At 36.0% G+C, this 26518-nt stretch overlaps 1 protein-coding gene across 6 annotated transcripts in view; it reads left to right on the top strand.

The window, feature by feature from the left end:
* Positions 1-26518, top strand: part of LOC106873354 (E3 ubiquitin-protein ligase NEDD4-like) — a 352751-nt gene that overhangs the window by 66339 nt on the left and 259894 nt on the right. Inside the window, exon 1 of one of the 6 annotated variants that reach the window (XM_089347031.1) lies at positions 9146-9350. The exons of the other annotated variants lie outside the window; for them this stretch is intronic. Within the exon in view, the coding sequence (XP_089203157.1) occupies positions 9315-9350 (36 nt within the window). The 5' untranslated portion in view covers positions 9146-9314. Of the gene's footprint in view, positions 1-9145; positions 9351-26518 lie in introns of those variants that run through there. 6 annotated transcript variants of the gene reach the window in all.

The raw sequence follows: 26518 nt of genomic DNA, 5'->3' as shown, positions 1-26518 counted from the left end.
AACCATCGTCGTCATCATCATTTAACGTCCATCTTCCATGCTAGCATAGGTTAGACAGTTTGGCTGGATCCCACGGACCGAGAACTGCATTGTGCTCCAATGTCTGCTTGACATGATTTCTATACAGAGTGTACTGGGTGCCCTTTATTTATTTATTTATTTTTTTTTTTGGTGACACCAATACTAGTGACACCACCATGCAGCTCAGGAGATGGGGAACAGGAAAAATGGCAATAAGAAGGATGATTCCCAAAGCATTATGAAACCCTTTTTTATGTTTGAGAATTCGTATAATCTGTTGAGAGTCTACCCTGATACTACCTTATTATCACTATTTTCTCTCTCTTTCTAGCCTTATGTTGGTTACTCCCAGCCACTCTTTTGTAATGTGAGTAACCATGTAGCTCCTCTATAGCAAGAGACCTGTTATGTTCTGGGCCCTTCTTTCATATCTTAACCTCTCATATCTTTTGAATGACAGCACTTGCACAAGCAAGTTATTTGCAAGTCACTGGTACACCCATGCATTATATGGGGTATGTATAATTGCAAAGCTGTTACCAGAACTCTCATACATGCATGTTTTTATGTTGTTGATTGACCTGCTATAAATCCCACTCAGTCAAAAGGGTTCTTAGTCTTGCACACTGTATAGTGACCTCACTAGTGTTGGTGCCATGAAGTAAAAATGCTTCAAAGTAGCTGATATTCATCATCATTATCATCATTGTTTAACGTCCGCTTTCCATGCTAGCATGGGTTGGACGATTTGACTGAGGACTGGTGAAACCGGATGGCAACACCAGGCTCCAATCTAATTTGGCAGAGTTTCTACAGCTGGATGACCTTCCTAACGCCAACCACTCAGAGAGTGTAGTGGGTGCTTTTACGTGTCACCCGCACGAAAACGGCCACGCTCGAAATGGTGTCTTTTATGTGCCACCCGCACAAGAGCCAGTCCAGGGGCACTGGCAACGATCTTGCTTGAAAACCCTACAAAGTCCAGTCAGGCGGTACAGGCAACGGTCACGCTCAAGATGGTACATCTTATGTGCCACCCGCACAAGAGCCAGTCCAGGGGCACTGGCAACGATCTCACTTGGCTTGCCGGGTCTTCTCACGCACAGCACATTTCCAAAGGTCTCGGTCAGTAGTCATCTCCTCGGTGAGGCCCAATGTTCGAAGGTCTTGCCTCACCACCTCAGCCCAGGTCTTCCTGGGCCTACCTCTTCCACGGGTTCCCTCAACTGTTAGGGTGTGGCACTTTTTCACGCAGCTATCCTCATTCATTCTCACCACATGTCCAAACCAGCGCAATCGTCTCTCTTGCACACCACAACTGATGCTTCTTATGTTCAGCTTTTCTCTCAAGATACTTACACTCTGACGGGTATGCACATTGACATTACACATCCAGCGGAGCATACTGGCTTCATTCCTTGCGAGCTTACGCATGTCCTCAGCAGTCACAACCCATGTTTCACTGCCATGTAGCATGGCTGTTCGTACACATGCGTCATACAGTCTGCCTTTTACTCTGAGTGAGAGTCCCTTTGTTGCCAGCAGAGGTAAGAGCTGGTATTTGAAACCATGCCAAAGCAATGGTGATACAATCCTTAGACTTGGTAGATCTTGTCAAACCATCCAACTCAGCCAGCATGGAACATGGACACTAAATGATGATGATGATGATGATGATGATAATAATGATGGTTGAAATTTCAATAATTCTTGTTGTTTAGCCTCAAGTCAGATCTGATAAAAGCCTCCCATAATTAAAAGTGCTCCGGCATAGGCAATCCCATAACTTATCCAGACAATATTATTAGGACAATATCTTTGAATATCTCCTTTCTTTTCTTAAAGATGGGATGATATAGTTTGAGAAAAATTTCACTGCCATTTATAGCCAGTCAATCAACTCATAAAGAGATCCTTACTGGATTGAGGTTAATATGGTTGTTGTGATTGTTTTGTCCTGGATCAATCCTAACTGAGCTGACCTGTGATCAAAGACATTCCTGCTGCTACATTAGACCCTCAGAAATAATTTGTCAGGTATTATAATTGTGATAATAAAAAGGTTCCAGGGGAGAATTCCCTTTGCATATATCTTTCTGACAATCCTCTGTTTTCCTTAATTGGATGTTGTGCTAATGGACTGAAGGATGCTTATTCTGCAACTGATAAATCTCCTGTAAGCAACAGTATTCAAATACTGAATGCCAATTAATAAACTGTGAGAAGTTCACTTCCCAAACATGTAGTTTTGGGTTCAATCCCACATGTGATTTTGGGTAAAGTGTTTTTTATTAGAGCCTAGGGCTGACTGCTGACCAAACCTTGTGAAGGGATCTGGTTGATGGAGATGGAAAAGAAGACCATCATACAATCCAGTGAGCCAGGAGGGTTGCATTGAGCTCCAACGTCTGCTTTGGCAAGATTTCTCTGACAGGATGCCTTTCCCAATGCCAGCCACTTTACACAAAGCACCCAGTACACTCTGTAATGTCATACATGTATGTATATGACAGGCTTCTTTCAATTTCCATCTGCCAAATTCACTCATAAGGCTTTGGCTGGTCTGAGGCTATAGTAGTTGATGCTTACCCAAGGTGCCACACAGCAGGACTGAACCCAGAACCATGTGATTGGGAAGCAAATTTACCACACAGCCATGCCTTCTCCTATACAGTTATTATTTTTTTTAAACTTTAAAAGTCTGTCAGTAATTTTAAAAACTTTCTATATGAAGAACATAAGTAATTTTTGCTTTCATCTCCAATAAGCCACAAAATCAAAAAGGACTGAAAATCAGTCGTACAGTTAGTCACCAATTGTGACTGTTGGTTACCTTTCAAATAGCGATCTGTCTCTCTCTCACTGTTGATAAATAGTAAAAAGTTACAAACTAGTGACTTTTTTGGAAACTTTGTGCAGACCTTGAAACTGTTTGAACTTGAGTAGATTTCCTTTCTGTTATGTTCAACACAATCTCTTCATTATGCTTTGTTTACAAAATGATACATTAAACCTGATCTTGCATTAAATTTGATACAACCATGACAATATACCAATTCAGAACAAGAAAAGCTTTCTAGAGATTAGAAAACAGCTATTTCGAGGTGGCTTCTGTAATTGATAGAAATTAGATATGAATGTTTGTTTATGGGTCTCTTATATAAATTTAAGAGATATCAACCATGTGAAAAGATAGCATGAGATAGTGAGATGATGATGGTGGTGTTGATAATCATAGTGATGATGGTGGAGGTGGTAATGATGGCGATAAATGTGGTGGTGGCGGTGGCGGTGACGCCGCCGAAGTTGGTAATGGTAGTTGCAGTGGTGGTGATAATGTTGATGTCAATCACGTTATAACTAACAGCCCCAACAATAATGCTGTCCATTTTTATTGAGAAAAATGATTTAAAGCTATTTACTAATATTTTTCAACAACAGGAAATCTTGAATAATTATGAGCAGAACTAAAGTTTTGTTTTATTTCTCTGACTCTTATTGTTGATGTCAAGACAGAATATTATCAGCTTTCAAGGGACATATTATATTGGATGTTATATAAGTAAGACACTCTTATTTTCAAAAAAATGTCTTCAAAAAAATCACTCTTTGTATGCTAATTTTTGTCCCCTATGCTTACTTTTCCCTGTATATGCACTGCTCAAACTGGGGTGTTTAACCCTTTAGCATTTAAACTGGCCATATCCAGCCAAAATATTCTATTTGTTTTGTATTCAAACTGGCCAAATTTAGTCTGTTACACCCATCCTACAATGTTATACGAAAAGTAAACAATTCCATAATCAAAATCTCAAAGCATGATTAATTCAAGACAATTTGAATAAATAAGCATTACATTTGACAGAATAATCACACATACTTATATTACACACACACACACACACACATGATTATTTGGACTTTGGGTATATGGTTAGTAGTATGCCGATTAAAGCACTTTCACTGATTAGGCTATCTGATGTTATCCACAGTTTTGATATGTGTCACTGGATCTATCTCAGGAATTCCACAGTATTCATTGGGTTTGTAATGAATGAAGGAAACGGAAAATGGATTTTGCAAGAATCTTTATTCAATACAATGATCGTTTTGAAACCATCCATCCCTTATCATTATACCCAACAACCTACTGGTGACAACAACATGCCAAGCGAAACCGAGTATATTTAGCAAAGTATCTTATTTAAAACAAGACACCCAATGTGAGGCATTCTGCACTGGAGGATGCAACACAACTAGTTGTAGAGTATCCCCACCTGCAATGGACAGATACATGATGGGTCAAAACGACATTTGTGTTGAATAAAGATTCTTGCAAACTCCATTTTCCATTTTCCTCATTCATTTTGTATATATATATATGATAAGCCCCTTTCAATTCTTGTGCCCCAAATCCACTATAGCAGAAGACACTTGCCTAAGGTGGGACTGAACCTGGAACTATGTAGTTAGGAAGCAAACTTCTTAACAACACAGTTATGCCCATGCCTGTCTGTTGATACATTGTTTTATATCATTTTAAATTTTAATTTATTTCATGAAGTGTCAAAAACTTTTGTAGCACAATTACAGCCTGATCATTGACACAGTTCCACTACAGTGACTAGGGTGTAGTTTGTCCTCCTCCTCCTCCTCCTTGCTATCATCATCATCATCATCATCGTCATCATCGTCATCGTCATCATCATCATCATCATCGTCATCATCATCGTCATCATCATCATCGTCATCATCATCGTCATCATCATCATCATTGCTGTTATCATCATAATTATCATCATCATGGTCATTACTATCACCATCAATCATCATCATCATCATTGTTGTCGTTATTGTTATTATTCTCATCCTTGTTATCATCGTTATCATTATCACCATTGTTGTCATCATCATTGTCATTATCATCATCCTTATTGTCATCATCATCATCATTGTCATCACTGTTGTCGTCATTATTGTAATATCCTCTTTTCCATACTTCCACTAGTTAGAACATCTTACTGAGGCAGATTTTCTACAACCTGACTCCCTTCCTGTTATAAATTTACCAGAATTTACTCTGTTGTAAAGACATTGAAGTTCAGTCATTAATAATATTCTTAATTACCATAGATATTATTTTTGATGTTATACATCAATTCTCTCTATATAGATACCTCTTGATATATCAAATGGAAATATTGATATATAATATTACTAGGTGCAGTACTTGGCTTTGTCCCAAGTTTATGAATACCTAAAATAAATATAACTATGAATTCACTGTATTTTACATGAATTGCTTTAAAAGGAAACTGATAATCATCATTTAGCTGAAGAATCCTGATTCACTTGAAATTCTTGCATGCAAGGAATTCAGAAGATAGTTCAAGTTGAAGTGTATAATAATGCACAAAAATGTAATAAATAAGTATACAAACAAATATAGAACCTCATAGTTTTTCTCATTGTTCTAATGTCTATGTTTCTATGATTGCATTAGGAGTATGTTGAAGTTGAGTTTTCTATGGTTGAATGCTCTCTCTGTTGCCAACCTCTGCTTGGAAACAAGTGAGTTAACAATCTCATAGTCTGTTGAAAAACAAACAGCTTGGATGGACATGGGTAAATGTAAGAGTATAAATAACTTGGGCTTTTTGAACTGGGGGTGTGAGAACACCATGAAATCTTGGGATAATAAAACACAATTGAAAAGTATGTGTGTGCTTGTGTGTGTGCAAGAGAGTGCGTGTGTGAGTGTGTGCGTGTGCGTGTGCAAAACTGGAAACAAAGAACACTGTATGGAAGTTCTCCAATGATGAAAAACAACAGTGATTAGATTTTTGTCTTTGAATCTGCCAAAATGTAGTAAGGAGGAACAGATGCATTACATCTAGGAATGGTTTTCTGAAACATTGAATAAAAGAAGGATTCTAAGGAATTAGTTTTGTATTCTACAGGAATTGTTTTAAGATTATATCAGAAGACTTTGTTTAATTAGAACTGTAATTAGCACAGGTATATTGCTAATTATCTTAAAAGTATAACTAATTAATGACTGGGGTTGTTCTTTAGATGTCAGCCATCTTTATTAGACTAATTATGGACTTTAATACTGTAGTCTGTACAAGTACTGTCCCTGCTATGGCCATCAACCCCATCACTATCATCTATACTACTACTATCACCTTCACTTCCTTATCAACACAAAATAAAAATCAATCATTCTATTGTCATCATTCTCGTCATTATCATCATCAATATCACTGCTGCTGCTGCTGCTACTACTACTACTACTACTACTACTACAGAGATGCACTGTTGTCAACATCAACACATATACATCCATGTCACTCATATTTTACCAACTGTAGAGACACATACATAAACACCATACACATCATATGCAAGTACACACATACTACTTATTTATATACACTTAACTATGCATTAAACCCATGCAACAAATATATGCACATTATTATGTGCACATATATACCACACACACACACACACACATATATGCACATGAACATGTGTATATATATATATATATATATATATATATATATGTGCATATGTATGTATAATGTATATAGGTACATGTATGTATGTATGTATGTATATGTGTGTGTGTGTATGTATTTGTTTGTATATATATATATATGTGTGTACATGTATGTGATTATGTATATCTATGTATTTATATGCATAATAAATATTCAATAATAAACATTCAATAATAAACATTCCATGGAATGTTTATTATTTTGATATTTTTAATAATATTTTTCTATCTTTATACAATAAGTATTTTATATAAATTCATTTGGTACTTATTGTTGGTTGATATATACATTCATTTATTATTATTATTGTTGTATTTTGACATGAAGATTAGCTATATTTTTGAATAGAATTGATTTTTGATAGTTTTAATCGATTTAAATTTCCTTTCTATTTGAAAATTAGTTATGAAACACGTGTAGTGATTTTATTACCTTTATCTTATGATATTTACTGTATATTATATTATACTCATTTAATGTGCTTTTAATTATTAATTTTTCTATATTTGACTGGATTTTCATCGATGAGTTCATGAACCTTGGTTCTTTTCCCTAAAACTATATATTTATATATATATAGAAGAAATAATAAAGATTCAGTTGAATTAGGCACTTAAGATGAGGCACCAAGTCAGTCCAACTACGTGACTCTGAGTTCAGTCCTATTACATGGCACCTTGGTCAAGAGTCTTATTCAATAGCCTTGGGTTGATGAAAACCTTGTGAGTAGATTTAATAGACAGAAACTGAAAGAAGCCCATCATATGTGTGTGTGTGTATGTGTGTATCTTTGTGTATGTGTTTGTCTGCCACCACTGCCTCACAACCTATATTGGTATATTTACATCCCTGTAACAGCAGTTTGGCAAAACAGACTGATAAAATAAATACCAGGCTTTACAAAAAAATTTAATGAGTACTGGGGTCGAAAAGTTCCACTAAAATTCTCCAATGCAGTGTCCCAGCATGGCTGCAATCTTATGACTTAAACAAGTAAAAGATACAACACACACACACACACACACACACACACACACACACACACACACACGCACGCACGCACGCACGCACACAAACACACACACACACACGTGCGCATATTGATAAGTGATAAAATTTGATAAGTGCCATTGCATGAGACTCTTGGACCTTGAGTCACTCTTGCTTCTGCTAAATATTAATAAAAATATACATATATAGGTGTTGCTGTGTGGTAAGAAGCTTGCTTCTCAACCACATGGTTCTGGGTTCAGTCCCACTGTGTGACACCTTGGGCAAGTGTCTTCTACTATAGCCTCGGACCAACCAAAACCCTGTGAGTGGATTTGGTAGATAGAAACTGAAAGAAGTCTGTTGTGTGTATATATATATGTATATATCCATGTGTGTGTCTGTGCTTGTCCCCTTCCATCACCACTTGACATCCAGTGTTTGGTGTGTTTATGTCCCCGTAACTTAGCGGTTTGGCAGAAGTGACTGATAGAATAAGTATTTGGCTTAAAAAAGAAGTCCTAGGGTCAATTTGTTTAATTAGAATCCTTCAAGGTGGTGCTCCAGCATGGCTGCAGTATGATGATTGAAACAAAAGAATAAAAGAATATGCACACACACACACACACATACACTATATACATCCCTTAATACACACACCACAAACATATGTTGTGCATACTATTTATACATCAATATATAGTGGATTATATATCCACTAAAACACAGCACAGGCATACACTCCCCCCGCTCCCCACTCTCATTCACACACAAACAAACTGCATTGTATTACACTAAAGCACCCAAACCCACCACCACATCCCCCACCACATCCCCCACCCAAGCATCAGCCCTGTTAAGAGAGAGAGAGAATGTCCTAAATTGAACCAAGGTTTTACACGACCTCAGTTACTGCTGAACTGATGACTGTTTCACCTCAGCTCTCTCTCTCTCTCTCTCTCTCTGCTTACTAACCACTTCACTGGTATTATTAAAATGGTACCATCATCCATAATCAATAATAGAGATTAACTCACTACCATTATATTCAGATACACATGTACAAACCTACATACATACATGTATGCATGTATCCACACACACAAATACATGTGTGTGTGTGTGTGTGTTTATGTATACACACATGTACATAGTTTCACTGATTTTCTTACACAAAAGTTTTTTGCTGAATTTGGCCTGGTGAATATGTGTGTATGTGTATGCACATGCATGCATTTGTGTGAGTTTGTATGCATATACATTGATTCGTGTGGTATGTGCTATATATATATATATATATATATATATATATATATATATATATATATATATATATATATATATATATGCATATATATATATATATAGGTGTATGTATATCCTTTCAAATATTCCTTTGTGCACATGAACGCACACATACACATGCAATACACACACTCACACATGCACTTACATATGTGTGTGTATATATATATATATATATATATATATATTATCCTCTTCCCTTCCCCATGATCAAATACTGTAGCAACACTCTCTCTTGCTTCTAACTGCTGTTAACTACTTCTTCTAAATTTATATCCTCACCTGCCATGTTTGTAAATCTCAGTCTGTTGGATATTATCAAAAACAATGACTTGTATAAATTCTTCACCTGAGATTTTTTACCTGTTCTAGTCCTTTTGTGGTCTGGAACCATTCTAAGGGACTTAACTTGAGTCTTGTTCATTAATCATGATACCTAGCGTACTCCAAGGGGTTGGTTTCCAGGTAAGATTACAGATTTTCTGTTATTTTTTTACCTTGTTTAATTCAGTTTCGATTTTAATCGAATTTGGTTACTTTTTATTTTAGTTAAATTTTAATTAAATTTAGCATTATTAGAACTATTAATGCTAGTTCATATATATTAGTAATTGTTTTAATTGTAATTGGACTAGCAGCAGCAAATTGTTAAGTGTTTGCAAGAGAGAGGCATGAAAACCACTACCAATGCAAGGAAAAAACAAAATTATAAATTTATTTAATAACCAAAACAAAAACAAAAAAAAACAAAAGAATCTTTTTCATTTCAGAATTTAAATTTATGATAAAAGTTGGAGTATTAAAGAAATTTATTTATCTTAACCATCAGCAATGTGGTGACTTTCATTTTCCTCTCTTTCTTTATATCATTGGGTTTTATGTGTATTTTTCATTTTTGGTTAATGGTTGAATAGTTTTTATTGAATGGAAGTCAATTATATTGACTCCTGTTCTTGACTAGTACTTATTTTAATGACCCTGAAAAGATGAAAATCCAAGTTGATCTCAAAGCATTTGAACTCATAATGTAGAGAACCAGAAGAAAATGCTGCTAAGCATTTTGTCCAACATTCTAATAATTCTACCAGGTTACTGCCTTAATGATAATAATAATAATAATAATAACAACAACAGAAACCATTCCTATCATAGTAGGTGCCTTAGGTATAATAAAAAAATATTCAGACAAATACATAACAAAAACACCAGGACTTACAGATATATATAACACAGAAAATTGCACTACTGGGCACTGCACACATCCTACGCAAAACACTTTCAATACGGTAACCATAAGAGCATCACAGCAAACCACAGCACATACCCAAGGCACACAGAGCTGCGTTCAGTAGTGAAGTGAAAGCACGTTATAAAAATAAAACTACTGAATAATAATAATAATGTTTTCTTTATTAACCAGTAAAGGGTTCACAAAAACATTGGGGATAATACAGGATGATATAATGTGGGATTACATAAAGGTGCATGGGAAAAGAAAAGCAACAGCAATAATATGAATTTCAACAATGACTAATTCCCCTTAAGAAGCAGACTTTCAAGGGTCACTCATAGAAACTCCACAAAGACATGGACACTCTGACCACTAAGGCAAGTGCCTTCTCTTTGTTGTCAAACAATAATAATAACATTGATTTCTTACAGATAGACCTCAGTTATCTGAACAATATAGGCATGGGAAGTATATTTGAATAAGTGATCTAATCATAAATAAGAGAATCCATAGTGGATTTAAGTATGGAACCTTGGGGGTCTTCAGGTAATCTGGAATTTGAAACAATTGATGTTGGGATGACGGAGATTCAGCTGTAGCTAATTATACTGTCCACAGTATTTGAACAGTAGTTATTTTATTAACCCTGGAAGGTTGAAAATCATAGAATAAAGATGAAAGATAAGAAAACTAGTTGAGTCCTCAGGTTGATATTAATGAATGAATAAATAATAGCAGGGTTGTTATCTTATTGGAAAGGGTGGTATATAATAATTGATTGGATTAGTTCTAGGGGTTTGCTGCTGCTGTTGTTTTGATTGGTTCTGAAGAGATCCAAAAAAACATAAAATGCTGAAACTAAAAAAGTTCAACCCTCCTCTATAAAGGTATCATCAAAGTTCTTTGGTCTTGAAGGGCCTCCAACATTCATGGGGGTCATGGCAATGCCACTTTCTTCAAACTCAGCAAATTAAAATAAAAATGCGATGTCCAACTTTTCCTGGTTTATAATGGTTTCTAATTTTGGCACAAGGCTGGCAATTTTAGGGGAGAGGGTATGTCCACTATATTGATCTCAGTTCTTAACTGCTACTTATCTTATTGACCCTGAACGGACAAAAGGTAAAATTGACCTTAGTGGAATTCTAACTCAGATTGTAAGGTGTTGGAAGAAATGCTAGTAAATGTTTTGTCCAAGACACTAATGATTCTGCCGGCTCATTGCTTTCTTTCATATTGGTAATGTCGTGTAAAAGATAATGTATAATAATGAATTATATAATGATCAAACAGGAGTTAATTATGTTTATAATTAATAATTCATGAAATTCCTGTAACTTAGTGTCCTTGTAACTTAGTGGTTCAGTAAAAGAAACCAAAAAATAAGTGCCAGGCTTAAAAAAAAAAATGTATTGAGGTTGATTTGTTTGACTAAAACCTTGAAGTGGTACTCCAGCATGGCAACAGTCCAATGACTGAAACAAGTAAACAAGAAAGGACATGAGTATATTTAAGTGCATAGCCAAATGGTCCAGGAGATTGCTTTACAACTACAAGACCCCAGGTTCAATCTCACAGCAAGGCATTTTGGGTAAATATCATTTACCAAGCCTTGTGAGTGAAATTGTGTAAATGGAAACTGTGTGGAAGCCCATTTCATGGATTGTACCTGTAATGCAAAGGATACAGCCTTGTCTTACACACAGTGTCATACTGGTTCTACCTGAGAATTATGTTAAGGATCCATATGTTGAGGATACATGTGGAATACTCAATAAGCATAGACTGAAAGAAGTCCTCTCCACCCCTCTCTGTATTTATATATAGAGGGTTGGCCAAAAGTCACACACCAAAACATTCGACATGTTATTCATATTACGTTATTATTACTATTATTGATTTTGTTCATCATGTACAAGTATGTGTGTATTCATTATTTTATTTATTTTATTTAGTTATAGAAAAACTGAAGCATGTCTTTGACAATTCCAGAGTGTATTGAAACTTATTTTGTGCATGACTTTTGGCCCACCCTGTATATTCACACACACACACACACACACACACACGCACGTGATTGTGCCACCTTGTCTTGGCATCGCATAATAGTTGTAAACGAGCATCACTGTTATATAAGTAGTGTAATTCTGTTCCAATATTTTGTAAAAACATGTCCGACCAAAGGGAAATATTACCTTGCTCGGAAAGAAGTGAGGATTGGTGACAGGAAGAACATCCAGTTGTAGGAAATCTCTATCAGTTGAATTCTATCTGCATGGAAAAGTGGACATTGAAATGATGACAATGACAGTATATAAATATGTAGGTATATATGCATGTTTGTGGGATTTTGTGTGTGCATGTGTGTGTGTATGTGTGTATGTGTGCATTTCTGCATCTTTTCCTGTCAATAAATCAGCTGGTTTTGCATTTTGAAAGACATGTGAAATTAGAGATCCTTTACTTGAAAAACATGTGTTAACAACAAGAGCATCTGTCTTTAAAACAATGCTTCAATAATATATTCATTTAACCCATGCTAGCAAGAAATAACTGTCCCTTCCCTCCACCAAAAAAAAAACATGGAAAGCAAAACCAGAATTGTAAATTTAGCTCCAAATTAATATACTTGTCTTAGCCATCTTTGTCTATTTGTATTGTCAAATTCAATTTAGTTATATGCTTAATGTTCATTGCAAATTTGTAGTTATGCCAAAGTTTATAAAGTCTGGACTTGCAAGTAGTGTTGCACATGGATATGCTGCTATTTCAGCATTACTTAAGAACTTGCATCAAACATCTACCACTATTTGAGCTAAATTAATAGGCTTGCAAATTTAGATCCAAGTTGCATTTTTATTATTTTTGTGTTAACCTGTTTGATGCATTCATTACATTCAATGCAGTTTTACAATAGCATTATTGTGAAACTTTACAAAGTTTTATAAGAACAGGCATATACTTTGTTGATGCATGTATATATATATCTATGTACATGTACCTGTATGTGTGTATGTATGAGCCTGTGTTTGTATGTGTACATGTGTGAGTATATGTGTGTATGTTTGTGTGTGTGTATGGTTCTGTATGTATGTGTGTAAATATATTGTTTACAAAGTAAACTAGGAAGAAAAAATTCTGACAATAGAGCAGCGATAATGTTAATATATCATGTTTAAGATGTGTCACATGATCAGGTGAGAAGGGTGGTAGTCAAAGGTGGGTTGTTAACAGTGGTGATGGTGGTGGCAGTGGTCATTGTGGTTGTTGTCAAACAGATTTAAAGTTTGATAAGCAAATATTTTGACATTTTAATTGTTTGAGCAATTACTGTATAGTTTATGGGTGTATTAAGTGTACTAATTTTAAATTGTTGTTTTCTACTTATATATTAAATCACAAGGCTATTGAGTATCTAACTAAAATAAATGAGTGAATAAAATGCCCGACTATCATATTTTCATTATAAATTGTTTGTTTATATAGCTTACAATAAACAAGTAATTTGTTGTCTCTAGTCAGGGCACTTAATTTTATATACTCATTCACTCTGTTGTGGTGTGTTTAATATTATTCACATTTCATCCACTTAATGTGCAGTCTGTTAGCAATATCTTATAGTATTGTGTGTATGTGCATGTTAATTAGAAGTGCACTGAGCAATACTGAATGAAATATAGTTATGTACATTCATGTTTAACATGGCTGTGTATATTCAGACATGGAAATAAATATGTTATGTTGGATGAATTGTCTCAACAGAAGAAATTCTGTTGAGTCTGTAAGGAGAATTTATTCTGTCAAGATAACTTGTGCAACATATTATTTTTTTCATATCCAAGTCAGTGATTATGGGTATTCAGCTCACAATCATAAGGTCGTGAGTTTGAATCCTGGCAGTGCATTGTGTCCTTGGGTGGGATGCTTTATTTCATTTTGTTCCAGTCCACTCTGCTGGCAAAATGAGTTGTACTTGTAATTCAAAGAGCCAGTCTTGTCGCATTCTGTTTCACACTGAATCTCCCTGAGAACTATGTAAAGGGTACACATGATTGTGGAATGCTCAGCCACTTGCACATTTATTTCATGAGCAGGCTTTTCTGTTGATCAGATCAACTGGAACTCTTGTTGTTGTAACCAATGGAGTGCCAGTTCTTCTATATCTAAATGTACACAAACATGTTAAACGTGACTGTACATTACTATATATCTATATATATATATATTTATTCTTTTACTTATTTCAGCCATGCAGCTGCAGTCATGCTGGAGCACCGCCATGATCATCATCATCATAACAATCTTCTTCACAATGTTCCCCCCTCCTCCTCCTCATCATCATCATAATACTCCATACAGGTACTTCATGCAGGTATGAATTGCTCAGATTGAGAGAATCTGATGAGTCCAAGGACAGCACCAAACTCCAATGTCTACTTTGACATGGTTTCTATGGCTGGATGCCCTTCCTAATGGCAACCACTTTACAGAGTGTACTGGGTGCTTTTTTTCTTGGCACCGGCATTAGGGAAGAGTGTCTTGTAACTTTCAAGGCTAAGAACTTAATGTAGCCCCAATAACTGGAGAAGAATAGAGAGAGTAGGTGATAATTCTAGGTGGAGGTATGAGGGATGGTAAGACGAGAGGCTAGTAGAAGTATCATAGGGAACAGCAAAAGGGAAAGGGAGGGGTAATTAAGAAAAGAGAGGAGAAGATTGGGAAAAGTTGAAAGGTGATAGAGTGGGTTGTGTTGTAGGGATATATTATTCAACATTATAAGGAACAAATATGAAGAGTACGGGAAGGGGACAGAAGGAGTGGAATCCTGAAATAGTCCCTGAAGGTAAGAAAGATGTGGGGATCATGAGAGTATACACACACACACACACACACACACACACACACACCCATTATGGGCTCTCTCATTGTTAGGTGACAGATGAGGGTTCTGCAATTTCTTGCTGAATGACCACACAGATGATTTGTTTATTGTGATCAAATGTTTGTGTTTACACAAGTTCATTCCTTCCATCAAATCAACATTGCCTGTGCAGGTGCACAGTCAAAGCTTTGGTCAACACTTGCTCAAGGTGCAGTACAGTGGGATTGAACAAGAAGCCACATGGTTGGAAAGCAAGATTCTTGACCACACAACCATTGCTAATGTCCCTTTGTTCTTCTGGATGCTCCATGTGCTGATCTCTCATTCTCTTATCATTCCTTCATGTCTTTCATGAAACCCTTTTCTGATTACATTACTAATTACATTGCTGTACTTGAGAAGGCCCATCCACCACAACAGAATTGAGATCCTAAGACCAAGGTGCCACAGAAAAAGGTATTAGTGTGGGTGCTGGTGCCACTTAAAAAGCACTGGTGATGGTGCCACTTAAAAAGCACTGGTGATGGTGCCACATAAAAAGCAGCCAATACTTTCTGTGGTGCAGTTGGCATTGGGAGGGGCATCCAGCCATAGAAATCGAACCAAAACAGACTATGGAACTTGGTGTGGCCCCTGACCTTACCAGCTCCTGTCAAGCCATCCAACAAATGCCAGTATGGAAAATGGACATTAAATGATGATGATGATGACTGATCATTCTACCTCCAATATAACTACAAAGCACTGGAAATTTCTCCCTAATTACATTTCTACAAAAGTTGAAAGTTAAACATAAATCACATTTTTATCATCAGTCAATGATAGGATGGTGTAGAGGGGTGGTGAGGCTAGCAAGGTCATGAACTTTCCATTTGTTTCTCTTCTGACTAAATAATTTCAAAAGAGAATCAGAAGAAACAAAAGGAAAACTGTTGTGCATGAACCATGAAGAGGTTGATGGTAGTTGGAGTTGAACTGTGAATCATTGGACATACACCACTGAATGTCAATTACTGATCAGACATCTGTCTTTGAAATGTATTGTGCTTTCAAGGAAGAAAACAGTGTGATGATTCATGCTAGTAGAATATAAAGAGAGAAGTGTGTATGTGTGTGTGTATATATATATATATATATATATTCACTTTTCTCTCTCTCTCTCTCTCTCTCTCTCTCTCTCTCTCTCTCTCTCTCTATATATATATATATATATATATATATATATATACAAAAATAAGAGGAATGACCAGCAAAAGTGGACTCCTATATGCTAGAAATAGATGCCGAATCATCTTACCACGAAAAATATGTTCTCAGTAAAAATTTAGCGACACAACAGCATCTATTTCTAGCCCCTTTTACAGTCTGTTGTGTCGCTAAATTTTTACTGAGAACATATTTTTCGTGGTTAAATGATTCGGCATCTATTTATATATATATATATATATATATATATATATATATGTATGTATGTATGATGAGATATTAAGATGTAATGGCAAAGTGAGGTGAGATGTGATGGTGTTTAATCAGACTTTAGATATTTTTGTTTTACAATTGAAACGATCTATTTCATTTTTGTATTTGGTTTCCATGATTCTTGATGTAAACTCAAGTGTTGAAACAGATTTTGTTGTATCACGGGAGAGTTATTATGCCAATAACAAACACACACACTGGTTCAGTTTCACTTCTTTTATTATTTGTTAATTTGTTTAACAAATTAATTATTTATTTGTTAATTGGTTTAGAAAATTAAGTAATCAGTTGTCTGATTAATTGTTCAATCAACCAGTTAATTGGCTAGGCTTGTCAAAGTTCTTTTGTAGCTGCTATTTACATCTTTATCAATGACATACCCTCTCTACTCCAGGGCATGTCATTGAAGAGGTTGCAAATGGTAATGAAGGGACTTTGACAAACATAACTGATTGATTAACTGAATGATTAATTCAACTGATTAGTAATTAAATAGTTAACCAGTTAACAAATACAGACAGTGCACGTGATATGATGTACTTCCACAAATGAAATAAATGACATATGAATATCTCTGCAGTCACCATCATTGTACAGCATTTTAGATTCACCCACAACTCATGCAAGTACAGTGATGAGACCATTGAATTACTGTAGATTCTTGACTGATTTCCTATTGATTCCTGATTGACTATTGACTTTTTATTGAGGAAATAGTAAGTGCAAGCTTGACTCTGTGGTTAAGAAGTTTGTTTCCCAACCACATCCTTTTAGGTTCTGTTCCACTCTGTGGAACCTTGGGAAAGTGTCATTTACTGTAGCCTCAGGGGTAGAGAGGGTGTGTCATTGATGAGGATGCAAATAGCAGCAACAAATGAACTTTGACAAGCCTAGCCAATTAACTGGTTGAATGAACGATGGTCACATGGATTCTATTTAATGACATAACCTTAACACTTTTCTTTGGATTTTGCTGACATTGACATTCTGATCAATTTTGTGCAGAGGGTGGCATTAAAGGGAGAGAAATAAACAAACATGACTGTCAACAGGTCGATGTACACTCAAAAGTTTGACTGTAATTTCAAATGGTCCAGTATGCAGGAGTATGTTGAAAGCATTAACTGGGTAAAATCCCTGTCGAACCAGATATAACATCTTAATGGGTAATAATTGGCACGGGGAACATAGAAGATTTCAATACAAGGTCAGAGGTGGGCTTAACTTCAACACAGAAAACATGAACAACGCCAGGTCAAACAGTTAGTACATACATGCATACATATATACATACATACATACATACATACATACATACATATATATATATATATATATATATATATATATATATATATATATATATATATATATATATATATATATGTATGTATAATATAACAAGATGCATTTGAATGAGGTACTTAAAGGTGAGGCACCTAGTTAGGCCAGAATAAAATGCACACACAACAATAACAGATGAATACCAACCTCGGTACAGAAGTACTGCCAGAATGATATTTGAGTAATATATACAGTTAATTGGACCCAACTGAGTATATAATCTGCTCTTGAGCTATTCAGACGTGTACATAATATACTTCAGAATATGCATACTCATATATATATATATATATATATATATATATATATACTAGACTATACATGACCTGTTAGGTCACTGGGAAACTTTGAGTTTCTCAGCAATGGAGTTTTGTTTCGTGGTTTTTTTTACTTCTTTTCCAGAAAAGGGAAGATTTGGTTGCTATTTCTTGCATGTCCTGCTACCATGTAACATGTAGTTTGGGTCCTTTATCGCAAATAGCTGTGACATGGTAGCAGGGTGTGCTAGAAATAGCAGCCAGATCTTTGGTGGTGAGATATGTTGAATGCACTTGAAAAAACCTATGGAAGATAATTGTTTCACACTGAGGTTACGAATGAGTTTTTTATGAAATATTTACCATATTTTTAAAGTCATTTTCACTTTAGAATATTTTTTTAAATATGCCAAAAAAAAAAAAATAGTTTTGTGATGGTATTCACTTGAAAATAAAAAAAATTTTTTTTTTTATTTATTTTCTGTTTAAAGGAAGCTAAAATATAAATACTTACTGTACAAACAACTTACATTTTTGAAATCACATTCACTTAAAAATATTTCTGAATGATTGAAACATTGTGTTTAACAAAAATGAAAACAGTAGCATTTACTGTAAAAAAAAAAAAAATGTATTTTTTCATTGTTAACTCATTGTGTCTAATAGAAAGATAAGAATTTCTTCCCTTTCAGGATGAAGATTATTTTCCGAACATTTTCCCATTATGCACTATTTTGGGCATTTATACCCCGTAAACCTCTAATATCTTGAAAATCACTTTACTGATTTACGCGAAACTTGTTTCATTTCGTTCGTATTAACATTTCAGGATAAACTTAATTCATAGTATTTTCCCATTATGCACCAGTTTGGCTGAGTAACATTGCAAGCAAGCAAGATTCAATTTGACTTTTAATAGTATAGACACACACACACACACACACACACACACACACACACACACACACACACACACACACACACACACACACACATCAGATCGACCCTATTCTTGGTTTTGAGTCACACCATCAGTAAATGAATACTCAGTTGTTATTCTTCAAAGTGCTTTCAAATATTAAATCTTGGGATAGACATGTGACTTGTGAAAGCTGTGCAGGCCATGTACAAAGGTTCTGTCAGTAAGGTGAGAGTTAAATGTGGGTATGGTGATGAATGTAGTGTACAGGTAGGTGTTCATCAATGTTTAGCTATCAGTCTCCTTCTATTCATCATTGTCCTCTAGGACATAACAGAAGAATTCAACACCACTGCCCCTGGGAACTGCTGTATGCTGATGATCTTGCTCATAGAAGATTCTGTAACAACCAGAAAAGAAATTCCAAGTGTGGAAACAAATCTTGGAAATGAAGGGCCTTAAAATTAACTTAGCAAAGACTAAGGCTCTATTAAGCAAGAAAATGGACAGGACCATACTCCCATCAGGTAAATGGCCCTACTTGATATGTAGGGAAGTTGTTGGCAGGAATTCCATAGTGCACCCAGTGCAAGCTATGGACACACAAGAGGTGCAGTGGAATAATTGGAAAGTTATCAGAGAAAGTAGAGTTTGTATATGGAAGATGCACAGGAGCTATAAAGAGTAGAGATACACAAGAAATTGATTTCCCAAATGCCCCGGAGGCTCTTTAGAGGTAGTGGATAATTTCTACTACTTAATTTAACAATGGAGGAGGATGTGTGGAAAGTGTAATTGCAAGCATAAGAATAGGATGTAGAAAATTCAGAGAGCAACCCTTATTGGCAACCGATGGTCTCTCTCTGGTTGAAAGGACGATTGTATGATGCATGTGTACGAACAACAGTGCTACATGGTAGTGAGATGTGGGCCCTGGATGCAAAGGACATGTGAAAATTAGAGAGAAATGAAGCCAATATGCTCTGCTGGATGTGCAATGTCAGTGTACGTGTGCAACAGAGCATGTATATATACTGCAAACACCACCCCCGAGCCTCTTTTATATATCTCCCCCTCATTTGTCACAATCCTGCCCACTCATCCAGTCCAAACTTCTATATCGTCTTATCTATTCTCATCCGCCCCAATGTCCCTTGAGGGCATGTCCCAACATATCTTCACCACCATTTCTCTCACTGTTGTTCTCTTTAACTTACTCTCTTTTCTTTTCCAACAGGGGTATCCCTGTATCTACTCTACAGCAAGACATCTGTCCCTGTCTCTTTATACTGTTAATCTCTTATCAACTGGCACAAAGTACTCCCTCCCAATTTCTACTACTTCCTCCTCCCAGCTGAAGGTGTCTTTGTCTTACAAGTTACTTTGTGACCTGTCAGTGCTGGTGCCACATAAAAAGTCCACCAGTGCTGGTACCATGTAAAAAGCACTCAGTACACTCTGTAAAGTGGTTGTTGTTAGGATGGGCATCCAGCTATTGAAACCATGGCAAAACAAAGGAGCCCGGTGTGGATCCTGGCCTTACCAGCACCACTCAAACAGTCCAACCCATGCATGGAAAATGGACGTTAAATGCTGTTGCTGCTGATTTTACCCCCCCCCCCCCCATCACACACACACACATGGAAACATATATACTTTTAATGTGAAATAGTTTAATAAAACAATAAAGCCAACAGTATAAGTATTTATAGTATCTTTTTTGTTCCTTGTCTGGATTCTACAAGACAGCATAATTGAAGTCTTGTATTCTCTTGTATTGTTCACAATTGTTCTGAAAGAATTTTGATAAGCTCTCCAAGCAGACTTCAGCTACAAATGCTTCTCTTTCAGAAACAGCTCTGAATAAAAATATTGCTTTTACCATTCTCAATGGACAAGAAGCAAATGTTGGACATTCCAATGAAAATTGAAAGTGTGTGTTGGGTTATAAAGATTTTCCTATGTATCTTTCTTATTGAAGACTTATCAACCAGAAGAATTTAGCAAACATAGAAAGTTTGTGTTGAAATAAAAGCCAGAATGTCTGTGATATGGACAATGGGAAACTGTGTAAATTACTAGTGTGTATTAAGATTTGAAGAAGATAAGAGGATAAAGAATCTTGCTGAATACATGGTTGTATAATGTAAAGCTATTTTTCTGATGTGCTTAAACCCTTTTGTTACGTAGTTCTATCAAAATCCCTGTCTTTGTTTTAATTAATTTTGAAAATAATAATGAATTTATTAAAGTAGCAGTTATTATTGAGCCGAGCTATCAAAATTGTTGGTGTGTTGGACAAAATACTTAGTGGCATTTCATCCATCCTTATGTTCTGAGTTCAAATTCTACTGAGGTCAACTTTGCCTTTCATCTTTTCAGGGTTGATGAAATAAGTACCAGTTGAGTACTGGGGTCAATGTAATTGACTAGCCCCCTCCCTCAAATTTCAGGCATTGTGCCTATAGTAGAAAGGATTATTAAATTGAGCTAGCAGAATTGTTGGTGTGTTGAACAAAGTACTTAGTGGCATTTCTTCTGACACCTTATGTTCTAAATTCAACTCTTGCCAAGGTCAGCTTTGTTTTTCATCCTTTTGGGATTAATAAAATAAGCTATCAGTCAAGTAATCAACTTATTCCACTCCCCCTAAAATTGCTGGCCTTACACCAAAATTTGAAACAATTATTAAGCTGATATCTAAAGCATAAATTAGCATAGAATTTTGATGGAAGGTTTTAATTACGATTATTTTGAAACAGGAAGTTTGTATCATAGAACTAGAAGTAGTTTCAGGTGGTTTAGTATCAAAAGAGTTAATTTTGTTCACAGACAAACTTTCATCAATCATCTCCTCCTCCTCCCTGCAAGCTGGCAGGATCTGGTGAACCATAGGGCTGCACTTGTTCCAATGTGACTTTGACATGGTTTCTGTGACTAGATACCCTTCCTGATGCCAACCATTCTACAGTGTGTGCTGGGTGCTCTTTTTCATGTATTGAGAGAGTGTGGTGGTTTTATACAAGGTGTTGAGAGGCCTAAGTATGACAGAGGGACAATAAAAGAGATACATGGCTACTTTACATTAGATGAGGGTAGGTGGGAGTAGCTGGAAAGAAAATAGAGATGTTGGCGACTAGACGCTAGAACATCTCAAGATACAAAGTGAATAAGGGATCAATGTATTAACCCTTTAGCATTCAGATTATTTTGTCAAATGTAATGATTATATATTCATATTATATATTTTGAATTATATTTCGTTTTTGGATTTGGTTTGCAAGATTTTTTATGTGTTTTCGTGTGTTGAAGCATATTCTGTTATGTCTGGGGAGAGTCATTTTCTTATTGTGCCTTATAATTTAAGCACTCACCGGTAAAATTTCCACTTATTTCTTATTTTTATTTTCCTAAAATTTTCGTTGCATTTTGCAACCTTTTCAATAGTCTTGAAAATTTTAGGAAAATAAAAATAAGAAATAAGTGGAAATTTTACCGTTGAGTGTGTTAAATTATAAGGCACAATAAGAAAATGACTCCCCAGACACAACAGAATATTTTGAATTAATAATACATTATCTTGTAACTTGAAGATTTTGATGATTAATTGTTTATTTTTTGAATGGCATTGAATGGCATTGTGGGGAGGTGTGAGAAGCCAGATCTGATCAATTTGAACATAAGACGGGTAGAATATTTGGGGCTGGATATGGTCAGTTTAAATGCAAAATAGCTAAAGTAGTCAATCACAGCTTCCAGGTGAAGAAGCATGAGGTGCAATAGTAGGCACAGTAAAAGGAAGATCTCAGAAATGAAGAAATTATAGAAAATATTATTTCAACAGTTCTTTGACCAAGTTCGGTTTCTGTTTTATTCTGTGTAGTCTCCAACTTCTCAACACCATTAAAGAATTTTTTCTAAAAGAGGAATTATTTTTGTGAAGAAAGATTTCTCTGTCTTTATCTGTTTGTGCTTCCTTTTGCTGGTGCTATCTTTGAATTTCACCTTTTAGTGTATCTCTTTTTCTTTCTACCTAGATTTGCGCACACACACACACTTTCTTATTTTTATTCACACACATATAACACATATGATCACACATCTGTATACATCACCTTTTACATATGTATATGTAAGCGTGTGTGTGTGTGTGTGTGTGTGTGTGTGTGTGTGTGTGTGTGTGTGTGTGTGTGCAGGTATGTGTTTATCATTACCCTTTCTTTTAACAGTCATGTTAAAAAAGATGATGAGGATAATATACACATGCATACATGCCTTCAATTATATATATATATATATATAGATATAAAACACACAGACATGTGTATGATGTAATCATTTATATATTTGTGTGTACATGTAGTTCTACACATTCCTTTCTCATTTTATCCTACACTAAACAAACATATGCTTTCACAAATGTAAACACATGCATGCGCGCGCGCACACACACACACACACACACACACACACACACACACACACACACACACACACACACACACACACACACAAAGGAGAGCTAGCAATAGCCTCAATTATGCAAAATCTTTAAAACTATGGGATTTCAATGATTAGATTATTCTATTGATTTTAATTAAAGAATTAGATGAAATTTGTCAGTCATATTTCCCTAACGTTAAGCCCTCACCTTCCATACTTAGACATGGGTTATTGTTGGTGATGATGATAATGGTAATAATAATGGATGATGATAATGAAGATAATGAGGATGAGTGGGAGGGAGCTGTGCTGGTAGTGGTAAGAGGAATGAAGATGCTACATGTGGATTGTTGGCGGTGAGGATGGAGTTTAATAATGCTGGTGATGATGTTGATGATGATAGCCTTTCTTCAGTTTTGTTTTTTTACAGTTTTTGTTAGCGTGGCTGTGTGATTAAGAAGATTGCTTCTGAACCAAAGGTTTTGGGTTCAGTCCCACTGCGTGGCACCTTAGTCAAGTGCCTTCTACTGTAGTTAACCAGAGCCTTGTATGTGGATTTGATAAACTGAAATTGAAAGAAAGCTATTGTGTGTGTGTGTGTGTGTGTGTGTGTGTGTGTGTGTGTGTGCGTGCATGCATACATGCATATGTATCTATCTATCTATCTATCTATCTATCTATCTATCTTAGTTTATATATATATGATATGTATGTATGTATGCATATATGCATATATGTATATGCATGTATGTATCCATATATGTATATGTATGTATGTATGTATATGAAGTGTATATACGAATGTAAGTGCATGTAGGTTTGTGTCTCTTTGTCTTGACATTATGTAATAGTTGTAAATAAGTGTCATTGTCATACAACCAGTATTAAGTGGCCATGGGAAAAATTTGCCTTGTTTAGAAGCAGGTGAGAGTTGGTAACAGGAAGGGCATCTGGCCATTGAAAATCTATCTCAATAAACTCTATCCAATCCAGGCAAGCTTGGGAAATTGGATGATGGTTATGATGATAAGAGTAAGGATGATGAAGACGGCATCGTCAGCGTCGGTGTTGGCATTGGCGGTGATGGCACCAGCATTGTGGTGGTGGTGGTGGTGGTGGTGGTGGTGGTGGTGGTAGTGTATTTGTGGTTTAGCTGATGTCTGTCTGTCTGCATCTACTTCTTGTTATTTTAAATTCATTTAGCCAAGCTATGAATATTTTTTTAGTAGCTTCAGTCATTAAACTGTGGCCATGCTAGAGCACCACACTTGAGAGGTTTACTTGATTGTATTGATCTCAGTATTTATTTCTGTATTTGTGTTTTATTTTATTGATTACTTTTCACTGAATCGTTAGCTATGCATTTTGACATGGACTGATGCAGCTGGATGCACTGGTTTACACCAGTAAACATTAATAATTAATGGATTCTTCATCAGATTTAATGAATTTGATATTATAGTTGTCTGATCAACTCAGTCATCCATTCACTGAACTGTATAAGTGGCTGAGTATTCCCCCTACAGATTTACCATTAAAGTAAGCCTCAGGTAGATTCTTAGCATGACACAACATGTGACATTGGTGGATTTTGAATTACATGTACAGCCCATCCGATGGACTTCAACACAGTTTCCTTTGACCAAAATTCACTCACAAGGCTTGGGTCAACTAGAGGTTAAGGTAAAAAGCACCTGCCCAGGATGACATGCAGTGGGATTGAACCTGGATTCTCATGGTTGTGAATCAAATTTCTTATGCATTTTGCCATATTTGCAGCCACTGGTAATCATAAACAACCCCTTACACACATAATTATATATCAATTATTGTTTAATGTCCACTTCTCCATGGGTCAGACAGAATTTATTGAGGTAGATCTTCTATGGCTGGATGCCCTTCCTGTTACCAACCCTCATCTGTTTCCAAGTAAGGCAATATTTCCCCATGGCCGCATATCTTTTTCCACAAAAGACTGTATGATGGTAATGCTTGTTTCTAACCATCATGTGATGTCAAGACAAGGGAACACACACACACACACACACACATACACACACACACACACACACACACACACACACACACACACACACACACACACATTATATGGCAGGCTACTTTCAGTTTTCATCCACTCACATGGCTTTGTTCAGTTCAGATTGCTGTAGATGATGATGATGCTTCTCACAATGCTAGTCATTGTGTAGGATATCTTCCTATTTTGCCTGATCAATTCTGTAAGTAATTCACATGTAACCTACTTCCACAGATATTTTCATCTCCTTGGGACCTATCTGTTCTGGTCTGACTGCCTTCCTTGTCTTAATACTGCTTTCAGTCACCCTGCTCTCAACTTTAATGGCTAGTCCCTCTGTTGGGTTAGCTTGCAATAGGCCCTTCCTCTCCTCCATGCATTCTCTTCATTAAACAACCTCTTATAATTGCATTTCTTTCTTTTCAGCATCAATGAGAGCAAATGCATCATTTTGTGCACACTTTTCTCCAGTAACACCTTGATTCATTCTAGTTTACTGCCTTGAAATACAGAACACCTCATGCCTCTGAGCCTCAGATTGCAAAAATATGTGCAAACCTCTTAATTTGACTTCAGCTCTTGCTAACTATAGTAGTAGTAGTAGTAGTAGTAGTAGTAGTAGTAATGTCCCTGATGCAGTTACAGGCACTGGCTCTCATAGCTTCTGATCTTAACTGATTGGAAGTGTTATCATGTACATGTTTAGTCTTAGTATAAAAGTTGGGCTATAGCAAATGTTCTGCTCAGTACCACAGATTTGCTTGTCAATTGTTTGACCTTAACCAGTTGAACACGTCCCTTAGTGGCTGATATGTGCATCTCTGATCATGAGCAGAAGTAGTTGGGGAGCATCATAGCCATGTGTTGAGAGGAATTCTTTGATGTTTGAGTAATTCGCCTCAGGAAACATGTTTCTTTCAACATCCTTAAACAAGGACCTTTTGAGTGGGGTAGGCTATTCAACCTGAAGAAAGTTCTAACTGGGCCCCACCTGCAAGGTCATGTGCTGCTTATCATGATATAAAATCACCATGCCATGC

The sequence above is a fragment of the Octopus bimaculoides genome, chromosome 2 (assembly GCF_046866305.1).
Source record: "Octopus bimaculoides isolate indiv1 chromosome 2, ASM4686630v1, whole genome shotgun sequence".
NCBI classification, from domain to species: domain Eukaryota; kingdom Metazoa; phylum Mollusca; class Cephalopoda; order Octopoda; family Octopodidae; genus Octopus; species Octopus bimaculoides.
Note: the sequence above shows the minus strand (reverse complement) of the source record. Positions and strands in the feature narration are given on the sequence as shown.